At 37.4% G+C, this 16,101-nt stretch overlaps 1 protein-coding gene across 1 annotated transcript; it reads left to right on the top strand.

Annotated features, from left to right (window-relative positions):
• The first annotated feature begins 1,954 nt into the window (after positions 1-1,954).
• On the top strand, positions 1,955-15,784 carry LOC113228359 (SID1 transmembrane family member 2-like). Its single transcript, XM_026461631.1, has 9 exons — positions 1,955-2,058; positions 2,509-2,611; positions 4,114-4,189; positions 6,132-6,305; positions 7,567-7,684; positions 10,616-10,738; positions 12,254-12,370; positions 14,199-14,331; positions 15,547-15,784. The coding sequence occupies exons 2-9, from the start codon at positions 2,541-2,543 to the stop codon at positions 15,767-15,769; spliced, it is 1,035 nt and encodes a 344-aa protein (XP_026317416.1). The 5' UTR covers positions 1,955-2,058; positions 2,509-2,540; the 3' UTR covers positions 15,770-15,784.
• Positions 15,785-16,101: the final 317 nt, after the last annotated feature.

The following is a 16,101-nucleotide window of genomic DNA, read 5'->3' on the forward strand; positions in this document are numbered from 1 at the left end:
AAAAACTTATTAAAAATATGTCAATTTATATTAATGACCATTACTTGTAGCACAATCTAAATATTGCTTATTACTATAAAAGCAATGTGTCAAAAGCCATTTTGTCAATTGTGATTTAAATTTAGTGTGCCCATTTAATGTGCCTTTATTTAGTACGTAAAGCTCCCACCACAGATACTACAGGCCTACCGCTTAACTGAGTCTGTTCTTGATGAAGCTGCGCGGTGTGGGGGGAGTAGCAGTTTACGTAACAGTAATCGCGCTACACACGTGATAATTTCAACAAACAACAACATATTTCTCAGTTTTATTACGCAAAGCTCGTTCTTTAAAACTCGTTCTTTAAAACTCGTTCTCGAATAAAACTGAGAAAAGCTCAATTCACGTGTTATGCTCATTGCAGTGATTTCACAACTTTAAGCTCGCCTGTAAACTTGGCAATTTCGACATACGATACTTTGCGTAGGAGGGGTCGAGTAATACTCAACCATATTACAAGACGCATGATGGCAATGAAGTTTCATACTTGATTTTATCTTTTAATTTGGTGGAGTTTGAGTTTGCTTTGGTATTGGCTAACGTGGCTTGTGTCTTGGAGTCTCCGGGGTTGTGCCGTACAGATGGCAAGAGAACCGACGCTCTTACACTGGTTCCATGGCAGAAGAGTCGGTGCCGTTTGTTGGACGCTACGTGTGTCAGTCTAAATCACACCACCAGATCAGATCTGCCGGATCGGCTGCGGATTATGCGGCAAAATTGAAACATGCCAAGTACAGTGCCTTAGAACCAATGTACGATTTTGTGCCAATTGCAATGGATATTGCGGGGACTTGGGGTGCAGAGGCCAATGAATTCATGATCTACGCTCTGGATCTTACTTGGTGCAACAATGTATGTACTGTAACTGGGACGTAGCTTGGGTTGCGTAGCGAGAGGCACTTTTATGAATATAAAGTGGAATAATCTTCAAAATTTACTTTATTGCACTTTTTACTGGCATCAATTACAAATTAATATTAAATATAAAAAATATAAATTACGACCTTATGTACGCTTTCCTGGAAGTTTTGTCATAAAAACATATAAACATTTTTCCACGATGGACTTTTCTTCATCAGGATCCTTTCATCATTCGTAAGCTTGCGTCCATCATTTGCAGGCTTAAGTTATACTATATATCTTCCATTGCTTCAGAGATTTTTTAAAATAAAAATATAAAAAATTTTCACTTCGGGATTCGTACTTCCATTATTTGTAAGCCGGCGAATTCCACCATTTGTAACTGGGACGTAGCTTGGGTTGCGTAGCGAGAGGTACTTTTATGAATTTAAACTGGAATAATCTTAAAAATTTACTTTATTTCACTTTTTTACATGCTTACAGTGTTGGGTTATATTTCGATATCTCAAGATGCTCTATTCTTTTTCTTACTTCATTTTTCAACACACATTCTAATTACAAAACTATTCATTCAGCCAGTGATTCTACTCATAGAGTAGAGCCTAGACTACAGTACTATAGGGATTTATCAGGGAGTTGGGTCGCCGGCTTAGAGATAGAGGTCATGAACCACGCTCTGGATATTACTTGGTGCAACAATGTATATACTATATAATACTTGGTGCCAATGTTATGGGGACGTTTGAACCAGCTAAGATTCAGAGCGGTCCTTTTTTATTGTACTAGTTGGATAAAAATGGCCAAGTCTGGCGAATTGCATTGTTAATTTTTATGTGACGAAGCCTGTTTCTGATTGACATAATTACGTAATTAATTTAGTTTTTGAAATTAATTGAATTTTAACATTTAATGGAATAAATGATTTTATTTGGTTGAGTATCACTTATTTGACAGCAATTGTTTCGGAAGTGTGTCAGACGGGGAACAGGAGTAGACTCCCAGATCAGATTTTATTAATTTTAAAATTTGTTACAAAGGGTGGTAATTATTTTATTTCAACAGAAGTAGTGGTGGTCACAGAAGAGTTTCCAGGCCCGTCTACAACTAGAATCGGCGACGGTGAAGATGCGCCTATTCTCAATAATGACGACAATGATGGTTTGTGCAAGTACAAAGATAAATATAGCGAAAAAATTTAATTGAAATTAGGTTAACCCGTTAATGTCACTGCTTTTTAACCGACTTTAGAAAGGGAGAGGTTTTCAATTCCACTCTATTTTTTAAAATATTTTTGAAATTTTTTAAAACCGATTTTGATGATTCTTTTTTGTTGGAGAGAGGGTAACTCAGTATTGGTGCCGTTTAAATTTGAAAAAATATTCCACCTCTAAGGGTGGCAAACTAGGGGATGAATCCGGTAACCGATTTCAATAAAATTTGGCAAATAGACGTAATTCCACGAACTTTTGAGGTCGGCTTTTTTTTTATAAAAAAATTATAATTATCGGGACATTGATACGTATTTCGGGGACAGCGGGACACGAAGTTTAAAAGTGGGACTGAGCCGCGTCTGGTCGCGTTAACTGACACACGTATGTAATGTTACAGAGGATGATTCTGAGCCGGAACTGGCTCGATCGATGCCCATAAACCTCACTGTGGCGCGTCTTAATACGTCTCGACCAGATATTCTGAGCAGGAGGTCTAACAGGTCAGTTCTCTTTTTTTTTCCACTCTTTGTATGTGTTGCAGATTATTGGTTTTGGTTTTTAACGACTTTTTGCCCTAGCGCCATCTTTGACAGTCTATTTATTCACTCGGCCAAGTACCTTTAAATTTACCAGCAGCTGAACAGAGTTGTAGCTTTTTAATAATTATTATTGAATGTCAGAAAGCCTCGCTGCGTTTGATTATAAAATAATTTTATTACGTTCAAGAAACTTAATTACAATTATTAAATAAAGCTACGTCTCTAGTCAGCTGCTGGTAGTTGGCTGAGTGTAGAAATAGATCCATTGTTTTTTATTTTGCTGTTACACAACTGGCCATGAAATTCATTTATTAGGAGAAAACCCTTAGTGTAGTGGGCGTGGCCTACAACACAACGCCACTCAATAGAGAGAATGGAGAGGGCAGTTGTATTTAAGCCCGCCACGCCGGTAGCGCGCTCTCCCTCTTCTTCGATGTGGCAAAAGCCTTCGACAAAGTCTGGCACAACGGCTTACTTTACAAGCTGTACAATCTTGGCGTGCCCGACCGTCTCGTGCACATCATTCGAGACTTCTTGTTGAATCGCTCTTTTCGCAAGGCTCTGTCCAGTCGCCCCTCCTATTCTCCCTGTACACTACCGATATCCCGAAGCATCAGTCAATAACTCTCGCCCTCTTTGCCGACGACACTGCGCTCTATTATTCGGCGCGCAGCTCCAAGTTAGTTTCCGCGGTTCTCCAATCTGCCACTACACGCCTAGGCGAGTAGCTTTGCAGATGGAGAATCGAAGTCAATCCCGACAAAAGCGTGTCGGTATTCGTCACGCGAAGTAACCTATCCAGTCGTAGGGTACAAAATCTCAGCCCGATTTCGCTCTTTGGCCTTTCGATCCCTTGGGTGAACACGGTCAAATACTTGAGGAGTTACGCTCTACATGAAGCTGTCATTTAAAGCACTCGTGAAAACCGTCCGCGATTGCGCCCACTTTGTTATGAGCCGCCTCCACCCCCTTCTCAACAAGCACAGCAAACTGTCCCTTCGTAATAAGGTGAGATTGTACACGACCTGCATCCTGCATGGCGAAATAATGCAAAGTAGAATTTAATTTAAAGTAAAGGAATGTACCAAGGGAGCAAAAGAATCTATGCAAGTGCGCTGTGCGGAGTTGTGTTCGTGATGAAAAGTTTTCCAGTCGTCTGTGGTTGGTTAAAGTACCGGAATCAAATGGAGTAATTGACTGCTTTTTCAATAGTAACAACATCGTGAAATTCCATAAAAGAAATATTAACATTTACAGTTTACTCACGTTAACAGAACGAAAATCTCACTAGCCAATTGCATGTCTCTCATATCACGTGAAATGCAGTACGAAATACAAACCAGCCAATCACATCTCTTGAAAGGTAGTAAATAAAGTTTTATTGGCTAATGACATGGTTTTAATATCACGTGAAATGGGGTACGAAATTCAAATCGGCCAATCACACGAATTTAATGTTGCAGGTATTTCTGGAGCGCATTGACTGTGGCTGTTGTGTACGCATTGCCTGTTGTACAACTTTTAATCACGTATCAAGATGTAAGTTAATAAAATATAATTAAAATTAATATCCATAATCTCTTTACAGACTCCTAAAAAAAGAAACCTCAAAAAACCGACGTTCTCCTTAACGAGGCCCTCAATTCGACTGTGTTTTTTTTGTATGTATGTTACGCGATAACGTGGCATTTGTGAACCGATTTTAATTATTATTTTGTTGGAAAGAGGGTACCTCGGTATTGGTCCCATTTAAATTTGAATAAAATATCCCACCTCTAAGGGTGGCAAACTATTGGATGAATCCTGTTTCGCGTAATCGATTTCAATAAAACTTGACAAATAAATTTAATTCCACGAACTTTTGAGGTCGGTTTTTTAAAATTAGATTTGAAGAGAGTGATTGTTATTGAGATTGAAAATTGAAATATTTTATTCATAAATCATTTATATCAATAGGTATTGTAAAGTTTATAATAATTGGCCCGAAATAGAGACGAAATGTCATTTCAGTTGTTTGAAAACTATTCTGCCAAATCATTACGGTGACAACTGCGCTCCGATTGGCCAGCCCGAATTCGAAACAATTGCCGGGTGTCGTCAATTGTTTCACTTAAAATTTACCAGTTTGACTTGACCTTTGCTATAATGGACGAAAATTGAAAAATTACATGTTTCATATTTAATTACCGATGAAATGTGTTTCCATTTGGATGGAACAGCCCCCATTGTTAGAGATATTATCTTTATTACAATAAATACAGAATATTTTTGGAATGTACTGAGACGTACACACAGGTCAGTTGTTGGCGCTGTACTATTTCAGCTTTCTAACTTGTAATTTCAGTGCAAACGAGAGTTGATATTTAAAAGTGATATAAGATGGCCCTTATTTCGTCTCTATTTCTGATTATATACTCGATGTTTCTACATAACCCACTTTTATATTATTTTGCCTATTTAAATTCCAATTACGCGAGCCTATGGGCACATCTAGCCTAAATAATGAGCATTTAATCTAATATTTATATTGATCACATATAATAAAGGAAAATAAATTATTTACAAGAAATATTCTTTTCCTATGCCATCATTGGTTACCTCAGAAAGTTTTGTTATTCTATGTCGAACTTAGTAGTTTCCAAATTTCATGCACTTCGGGTGAATAATGGTTGAGTAATTCGTAGATTGTGCAATTTTAGTGGAAGCCAAGGCAATTGCTTTGATGTATTAACAAAAAACTAATATATATATTTTATATCATGTAGAATTTTTCTTATGTGGCTCCAGCTGAATGGCAAACCTTTAGGCTGGTGCCGCGTCCGTTTTATTAAAATCTATTTTGTCAATGTCCCAGTTTATTACAATTATTTGCTCCCAACTATAAGCAAACTTTGAATGCACTTAAACGTAATTGCAATGCATTGTTTTTAACCGACTTCAAAAAAGGACGAGGTTCTCAATTTGACTGTATTTTTTTTGTACATATGTTACGGAATAACTCATTTGTGAATCCTTTTTCGTACTCTTTTTGTTGGAAAGAGGGTACCTCAGTATTGGTCCCATTTAAATTTGAAGAATATATTCCACCTCTAAGGATGTTAAACTAGGGGATAAATCCGGTTTCGCGCGTTTTCCGGTAACCGATTTCAATAAAACTTGGCAAATAGATGTAATTCCACTAATTTTTGAACCCTTACGCGTTTCACTGTTGGAGGGCTCAGGCCATAGTCCTCCACACTCGTTGGAACTTCATATTCTTCATAGAAATTTCGTAAACCTTGTCCGACGTAGCGGTGGTAGTGCTAATTAGGTGGGTTGCTTCTCAATGAAAAAGTCGACAGTTGAAGTCTTTGTAACGAAAGGTACCTGTGACTTGAAGATAAATTTTTAATTTTTCACTGGTAACATTTAGTAACAGAATCGTACTGAAACCTGGGTTGAAATATTCGAAAAACCAATTCTCACCAATAATTACCCCCAGATAGTGTTCCAAACTGGCAACCAAGACTTGTGCTACTACAACTTTCTCTGCGCTCATCCTCTGGGCTTCCTATCTGACTTCAACCACGTGATCTCCAACGCTGGCTACGTTTTATTGGGCCTGGTCTTCATGTTGCAGACCAGGCTTCGCCAGCGGAGAATGAAGAATAATCAGGTTGGTTTGACTACTTTATATTGCTCGGTTAGGTGTGAGCCACCCGTAAAGTTCAAATTTGAATGGGATTGGTTCACCGTACCTATGTTATAGATAACAAATTAAATAGTTTATTTCTTTACACAGGTTGTAAAAGCGTTACAAGAATGAATTTGAATCACTGTGATCCGCCTTGCGGCATGCGACAAGGCTTTCATAGTTTTTAAATTATTTCCGTGCAACATTTTGTAAATTCAATATAATCTTGCAGTCCAATTAAGATCGGGCCACACACGGTACTGCGGGAAAAGTGGTCCGGGGGCTAGCTTACGGGAAGCGAATGCATACCGGGGCGTGTCACACAGCAGTCCCAAACGTAGCTCGCGGCATAATAGCGGCGCGAAGGCGGCCAAGCAACCACGTTTCATTTTCTACACAGATTTTAAAGAAAGCTCCACATCGATGACGGATAAAGATCAAGAAAAAATCTGCTTTTATTAGCGTTACAGAAGCAACGCAACAGAAATTTCGGTCGAACTTATATTAAACTTAATAAAAATACACTCAAAGAGTTATACAACGTCCAAGCCCCCTAAAGTCTCGCTAGAGCCCTGCTCCCGGACCGCGCCCGCTGCTTCTCTGTGTGGACGGTTGAATTGAACTCAATGGAATGCAACTCCCGGTCCGCATCCGCCCTGCGTACGGCCCGTGGCCCGGCTGCCGCGTATTTCAGTGTGGCAGGATTCATATGAACTCGAACATTACAAAAATTTGTGTGGCCAGAGCATTATTCGCTATTCCTCAACCTAATACTAATAAAACATAATTACAAAAATAAAATATAGCTATAATATATTTAATAAGTTTGTCTAGAATACATGTAATAAAATTTTATTAAAAATTTTCAATATTGCAGAACGTAATATCATTCGGTAATTAAATGAAATTCTGCTATTATTGCACATCCTCACATCGAAGTTTGTGGTAGACCTTCGTAGCTATTACAATTCTGCTCTCCTAAACACAGTGTGATATACATTATACGATGGTAGAGTTAAAATTTTCAACCTTTTAAAATGAGGTTGGCAATATATATTTAGTTTAGTTAGCTAGGCATATAAGCCTTATGAGCTTTGAAAGAAAATTATTCAATACGTAAGGTGTGTTGCTACTTAACATGGCAGGGGTCACAAAGCATTTAATTTAATTTTTTAATGTTACTATTTTATTAATAAGTGACAAGATATTTTTATATTTAATGAAAAAATATTTTGCGCCGTAGGACATAGGCATCCCTCAGCATTGGGGCCTGTTCTACTCGATGGGACTAGCTCTAGTGATGGAGGGGCTGCTCTCCGGGTGTTACCACCTTTGCCCCAATAAGATGAACTTCCAGTTTGGTAAGAGTTGAAACTGTTCTATAAACTTAATAGTGCCTAAGTCAACAACAATACATTGTTGTTGAGGCAATTTACTGTGTCCCAGATGGTCCCTTAAAGAAAACAACGTATCGCATTATCAATAATAAACTGACAAAATACGTAAAATAAATTTTTGGGAACATTAGAAAAAAGGAAATAATGTGGCACCAAACAAATGGCGTATTTGGCTCCAAATATGAGTATTTGTAATTTATATGAAAAAAGATAAATTTGTTTTATTTCGTACCTAATATGAAAGTGTATAATGTGTTTGTGTATTTCGTATATGTTATGTTCTGATTCAATCGATCGGCAAACCAAATCACATTAAGTATTAAGCTCATAATTTATATAATAGCTGAAACGTCTTGATACATAAAAATGTGCACTCCATAATTAATCACAACATTAATCGAATTTAATGCACACATAGTTACATACATATTTTTATCGCCGTTTTCCCACCGGGGTAGGTAGAGGTCTCAGCCTTTCACGCGCCAATGCTTTCGTGCTTGGTTTTCTGTTAAGAGTACTCTTGAAGTGATCTTTCTTTATAACGTCGTTTCAAGTTCGCTTTGGTTGGTTTTTACGAACTTACCCTTTGTCTACTCACACATTGTTTACGTTTTTTAATTGCTTATATATTTTTGTACTCTACGAGGATTGACGATTAGTATTCATTGTCATTTTCATATTATTAATAATAATAATAATAATAACGCACACACTCAACATAGCCCCGCACTAGGGAAAACCCTGTGTCGCGGGTGCCATGGACAGACACATAGACAACCACAAATTACACCCAAACTCACGGGAGAAATAAATGTAGGCCATACACATATTTCTCCCGGCCTGGGAATCGAACCCAGGACCTCTGCATGGCAGTCCGGCATGGTAACCGTTCGGCCACGGAGGCAGTTTAATTATTTAATTAAAGTTTTATTCACACGTAATGAACATTTACTTATACAGCATTTTTTTTAAATGGGACGGTATGGGGAAATCCGAAACCATAGAAGATACAAGGAAACTGTCTTAACCCTTTTTTATGAAAACAATTTTGTCATAAATGATTTTTTGGTCAAGCGTGAGTTGTCTTTAAAAATTAATAAAATTTGATGAATTTTTTTTGTGCTGATCATTTCATTTTATGGGACGTAAAAAATCTGGATAGTAGAATATGCTCAAATTTCACAAAATTTTTTTCATACAAAATGACGAAAAAATGGCTATTTTTTAATGCTTATAGACTCGGCTTCTTATAAGGATGATTTGATTGTATGGTACGAAAAAATCGGAACCTCAAAAGTTTGTCAAATTTAGTAAAAAAAAATCATTCATCAACATAACCTACCAATAAACATTTTATTAAATTCAACGAGCTTCCAGTACAATTAAATCATTCTTATAAGAAATTGAGTCCCCCTATCACCATTTAAAAAATTGTCAATTTTGTATATCGTCTCCTTAAGAGTAAAACCACATAAATGACATTTTCCACGAAAAATCTCCAAATTATGTACCAGTTTTAAGAAATTCACCATCTTTCTGCAGATGAAACTCTTACTAAGTTTATAGCTTTTTTGTTATTGAGTTCCACATGCAGAAAGATAGCGATTTTCTTGCGATAGCTATATAAATTAAAGACTTTTTGCGGAAAATGTCACTTATACGGTTTTACCTTTAAACAGACGACATATTCCTGTTATTATTCGTGTTAGCATTACTCGTATTATGTAATCCTTTCTTTACGACTTAATTTTAAGTTTTATCTAGTAAATCTGTGCCTAATTGGTTTTTTATATAGTCATGGTATGGTATGGTGTAACAGGGTGGTATCCGGAATTCGACGTCGTAGCGCCTAGACAAACATATAACTTACTTATACAGAGTCATTTGTAACACAACTTCTCAGAGATTTATTACTCACATAAACTTAAACTTTTTTCTTCTTTTTTCTTTTTTTTACAAAACATAATCTGATAAACTTAGACAATCGATAACATAACGAGTATTACAATATCAATTACATATAAATACAGGTGACAGTACATTAGTCGGAGAACGAGTATATATTTATCCTTTTGGTCCTACCAGTAGAGGAGCACCAAGTGGGAGCATGAGGAAACGGCTATAAACACACCAAAAAAAAAATTAAGTATTTGTTGTACTATCTGACAAGTTTTTGATCTGCATTTGGTAATAATCTCTGTACAAATTACTAAAAAAAACCGACCTCAAAAGTGCGTGGAATTAAATCTTTTTGAAGTTTTATTGAAATCGGTTACCGGAAAGTGCGCGACACCGGATCCATCTGTTAGTTTGCCACTTCTAGGGTGAAATATTTTCTCTGAATTTAAATGGGACCACGAGGTACCTACCACCTTTCCAACAAAAAAGATTCATTAAAATCGGGTCACAAATCGACTGTGAACTGGCAACCGGTAATATCTCAATTTTGACAACTTTACAGGATGAAGAAAAAAACATTTATATAGAATCTTTTTTATTTAATAAACCAGATGCTATATAAATGACGCAAATAATTTTTTTCTTCATCCAGTATAGTTGTCAAAATTGAGATAGTACCGATGGCCAGTTCACAATCTAAATGCCGCCGGAGTTATCGCGTAACATACATACAAAAAATACAATCGAATTGAGAAACTCCTCCTTTTTTTGAAGTCGGTTAGTAAGGTACCACACAGAGCTATCACCGTTTAGAACGACTTATTTAAATATTTTTATTTTTATATGAAAGTAAAATTTTATGAATTATTAAAAATTATGAAACAAAAGTTGTTGTTTACGATGTTAGTAATTATAGACCTGGCGAATTTTAGTATTTTTAAAATAATACGTATATTTTGATTGTAAATAAACATTATTATCACCATTATTCGACAGATTCATCGTTCATGTACGTGATAGCGGTGCTGTGCATGGTAAAGCTTTACCAGAACAGGCACCCCGACGTGAACGCCAGCGCGCACGCCACATTTATGTTGCTGGCATTTATTATGGCTATTGGTAAGTGTTTTTTTTATTTTTTATTTATTGCATGACCTGGAAACAATGTCCTTCAATCGAAAACATTATAACTATTACAACAACAAAAAAGACAAAGGCTTAGAACAAAATTCAAAATAAGTGGTGATTTACACAAATAAGATATTAAGGATTAAATTTTTTCTGCCGAACTTAAAACAAACTTATATAGTGGAATAAAAACTCATTATTGGATAATAAGTACTGAACGGGGCGGGGAACGCTGACTCGGTTTCGCAAACAACTGTCGCTGTCACTTATGTCTTTCAAAAGAAGTAGTAGTAGGTAAATAAGAAATTACCAACGAGGGTCTATTAGAAGCCCGAAGCCAAACACTGAGGGCTTTAATAGCTCGAGTTTTGTATTTTTTTACCGTCTGTGATACATACGTAGTTTTACATAGTTTCTCAACACATTTGCGAGGAAATAAATACAATATAAGTATGGTTTACAACACAACAATTATAGATTTGGCAATTTTTTTTTTATAATATCAAGTGACGGGACGAACAAGTCGTGCGCCTGATGGTAAGCTACACGCCTGTCCATAACAGCTACAGTGCCACTCAGAGCTTTAAATTGCAAACATCGCAGGTCACCCTGAGACATAAGTTGACATGTGCCTGTAATTTCTCCAGCACCCTTACCCTACTAAACCGGAACACAGTAACGCTGACATTACTGCTTGGCAGAAATAAGTAAAGGTGGCAGTACTATCCTGGACGAACTCTTTCACAACGAGCTCTACTGCTACTAAACTAGATACGACCCAAAATCTTCCGTCGTATCTAGTGTATACGTTACGTAATTGACCATAAAGTTCATTGTGCTATGTACAATACCGTCACAAAAATTCACTTTCATTCCGTTCCGTCGCTATATAAATTGAGCCTAATCCTCACTATAAAAAAAACTTGAAATTACAAATATAATAACTTGGACCTTGTATAATAGCTTTTAAAACCTATAACAGAATCATATTTTGTCACTGATACATCGCAATCTGTTCACCAAACATCTTAAACCACATGTGATAAAAAAAATTGTCTGAGGGTGTATTTAGAAGATAAACTGAACTACTTACCACATGTTTGTTTTTATTGTATATTTTAATTGAGATGCTAATTACGAAGGTTGCAGCCGCAGGACTTAAAAAAAACCGAAATTGTTAAAATAACTTTAATTAAAAATAGAAAATTACAATATAAAAATTATAGCTATTGACCCGATCGATGCAAGATACGAAGTGCCGGCCGATGTCGTTCCCGCGGCTCGCCCCGGCGACCGTGGACATGAGGCGGCAGCTTACACGTGCCGCAGCGTCGGCGTTTCCGTCATTGCGCCAGTTTTCAGTAAAAGTACAGGGCTGTGTCAGCGATCGTCGATAGCCTACTGTGTAGCTTGTATACAGGGTAGCGTCAGCGTATTTCATACATGCAGTATACGTAATTTGCTTTATGAAAGCAATAAATTTACTTGAGTTGTCATTGGTAACAGGTCTATTCGGGATAATGTACCCGAGCGTGTACTTCTGGGTGGTGTTCACGATCGCGCACATCGCCACGTGTCTCATTCTCACGTTGAAAATCTACTACGTCGGCCGGTTTAAAATGGGTGAGCAAAGTCACAGGACTATAAGGTGGTTTATTTGCTACGAGTATCGAGTATGTACCTAGAAATAGAGACGAAATGCCATTTAACTTATTTGAAAACCATTCTGCCAAATCATTACGGTGACAACTGCGCTTCGATTGGCCAGCCAGAATTCAAAACAGATGACGGGTGTCGTCAATTGTTTCACTTCAAATCGATCAGTTTAGTGCAAGTTTGATTTGCTATAATGGACGAAAATTTAAAAATTACATATTTAATTACCGATAAAATGTTATTCCGATTATTTTGCAATTAGATGTTTTGCTGTTTTTCCCACACCACCGAATTGAACAGTCCCCCATAGTTAGAGATTATTATCTTCATTCATTGACCTACCAACAAATGGACATTGGATCTAATACAAAAACCACAAAAAAATGGCCGAAGTTAACCTATACACACGTAGTGACATGTAACGAAATATAAAAAAACTAAATAAATTGAAATTGTAACGTCATTGCAGTACTGCCTAATTTTGCTTGCAACAATTTAAGGGCCCGAAAACACCATATTCAGCTTGTTCTGGAAACTTAACGAAATGCACCATATTTAGCTTTGACTGAATATTACTTGAACACAAGAGTAATGGAATAATAGCCTTTCTCGTAAATATTAACTAATTTTTTTATATATATTATTATGTCGAATTTTGTACAAATTCACTTAAAGAAATAACTAAGGGTTGGAGATACAAACATTCCAATATTACTACAAATGTGAAAATAAGCGTGTACTATAAGAAATGTACCGATATTCCAACTAAACTTAAACTCGAATATCCGTAATTCCGAAAACCGATTTATAATAAATCCGTTACGCCTTCGAGTAATTTTGATGCTTTTCACAACAACAAAATTAGCTTTTGTTTTGTAATCTTCCTAAAAAAATACATTTGACATTATGAAAATTCGAGCTAACGTTATTTCGGGCAAATGTATTTTCTGACTTCTGATATGTTATCCCAAGCCGTAAAATGAGCACAACAATATTTTGTTAGTTATTGCTAAGGTTTAATAAAAAAAATATATTTAAAAAATAAGATTAAAATCAATGCGACTCGATAGTTTCTTTGTTCTAAATATTTCAATCGCTTGTGGTTCGAACAATTGAAAATGACCAAGAAGTTTATATAAGCTTCTTGAAACTGATGTAATGGGTCTCTTTTCCATCTTTTGCGCATGCAATGTGTAGAAAAAGGACAGTTAGCTATTTGATTATTTTGTGTGCTTTTGTAATTTATATTTACGATTCATTTATATATAAATTAAATACTATAAAACTGTACAAAATAACACTTTTAAATGAGAACTATGATAACAATATATTTGTTTAGTGAAAATATGATACAAAATCCTGTTTTTACACTTTATTGCAGTAATTTTTACAAGTTATTGTTATTGGTACTGCATGATTGACAACCGCGCTGCCAGTCGAACAAACGAAGACTGTTGCGCGATTGACGCTCTGTATGCGATTTTAACGCCCTACAAGTGCGGACACTTTTAAGCGCGAACCCGACCTCCATTTATTGGTAGGTCAATGTCTCCACTACAATAAATACAGAATATTTTTGGGATATACAGAGACACAGGTCAGTTGTTGGCGCTTTACTATTTCAGCTTTCTAATTTGTGATTTCAGCGCAAACGAGAGTTGATATTTAAAAGTGACATATGGCCCATTTGCCTGATGAGTGCCAGGGATGGATGGCCCTTATTTCGTTTCTATTTCTGGTTATATAGTCGATGGCTGCAAGGAACACAAAGGCTTGAACACTGTACACATTACAGAGTGGTCGATATTCTCAACCGCTTTCAACGGCCTTCGCTTACACGGTCGCCGAGCGTTCGTCCCCAAATACTTGGCCAGAGCAGTTCTACTAGCCGTGGCGAACCTCGCTAACTGGGCATTGGCTGCTTTTGGGTAAGTTTTTTGTATATGACGAAATATCTTATTACTATAGTCTTGTCTTTTTTGAATATGGAGTAAAATGACTGTCCTTCACAATCTATCGATAAAACTATCGACAACAACTACATGACTATTTAAAATTTTATGAAAACTGACAACCCTATAAATGTCATTTTACTCCGTCTTCAAAAAAGATAGACTATAATATTTACTAGGTATTACCGATCCAAAGCAGTGTTTCAAATCTTCTTATTCTTGGCGTACCCACTCTGACGTTTATATTCGTGAGGACCAGTACTTAGCGCCTGAGACAGCATTAACAGTGGCGTTGTAGGCAGGCAGGGCAGGACGAAAGATGTACCATTATCTGGGGAGAGATACCACACAGACATGCGCTTTCCGAGCTATAACCCCATCCGTGCATGCTCTCCTTGCTTCAGTCTACTTGACTCCGCAGCCTATTTAGAGACTTCCAAGTTTGCCAAGGTAGATGATGCCCAGGAGGGAGGAGGTACTCCGATAGCGGTGATGCCGTGGGGTATCTCTCTTTCCAGAGGCTTATTCGGACCTGGTTAGTTTCCCCATCCAGAGGGTATACTTCTTTAATGAAGCTATCTCGATTCTTCAGCCTCTGGATTACCGGGACGTGATGGTCTAGCCACGTTTCTACGGAACGTCCGGGAGGGCAACACCAACGGATACAGCATACCGACGGGTTGGTTTCAGACATCCTGTGATAATTCGATATGTGTCATTTAGTGCTGTAGTCACCAGGTGTGCTGAACCGGGCTGGAGTATTCGCCAGCCAAAAAGGGAAGGGCTAGTTCAGTCGTTCGCAAAGTTTGTGACGAAGCTCACTTCCAAGATATACGGCGGCGCAGTAGGTTGTTCCGAGTATTCACTTTCTGCTTAATGTTGAAAGTGTTTCAAATAAGAAAGCAGTACTAGATGCGAACTAAATTATATAATTTAGCTTTAGATTTGATATCAAAGCACCTCATGTTTGGTAGTCACTCTTTTGAGGAAAATCGGTACTTCGCGATTGAAAAGTAGGTCAATGCCATCAGGCGGTGTGTGATGGATCGTTCGTACAATATCTATTTACAATATCAATTTCGTACTATATATTATACCACAGTGAGAGGGCTTGGGCTGTACTTCCCACGCGAGCCCGATGCGGATTGGAATCGCTTTAAAATTTCAAATTATGTTATTGGACTTGCCTAGCATGTACGAGCACAACAAGGACTTTGCCCGCCACGTTCTGGCAATCCTGATGGGCAACACGATCCTCTACATGATGTTCTACATAATTATGAAACTCATCCACAAGGAGAGACTGATGCTGCACACGTGGCTGTACTTTGTGTTGGCCCATGCGGCTTGGTTCAGCGCTTTGAGGCTGTTCCTAGACTCAAGGACGAAATGGTCGGTAAGTACTCGGTATTAGAGAACCCCTGGTATAAATTAGATATCTATTTATTGCATAAGAAAACACAAATCATATTCAGTAAAATGTAGAACACAAACAAAAGGTACTGCTTATTTCTAAAAGAAATTTCTTCCTGCAGACCAAAATACAGGCCACATATTAATAATTACAACCTCTGCAACTGCGTAGAGATGTTGCATCGCTTAGCGCCTTTTACCGCATGTACCATGGTGAGTGCTCTGAGGAGCTGTTCAACCTCATCCCCCCTTCCCCGTTCCTGCTCAGAAGCAGGAACGGGGAAGCTGCTGGCCTTCGTAGTCACCGTTTCACTACCTGCCGCATTCCATCGC

Source organism: Hyposmocoma kahamanoa, unplaced genomic scaffold (assembly GCF_003589595.1).
Source record: "Hyposmocoma kahamanoa isolate Upper Pololo Valley unplaced genomic scaffold, ASM358959v1 228, whole genome shotgun sequence".
In the NCBI taxonomy this organism is placed as follows: Eukaryota; Metazoa; Arthropoda; class Insecta; order Lepidoptera; family Cosmopterigidae; genus Hyposmocoma; species Hyposmocoma kahamanoa.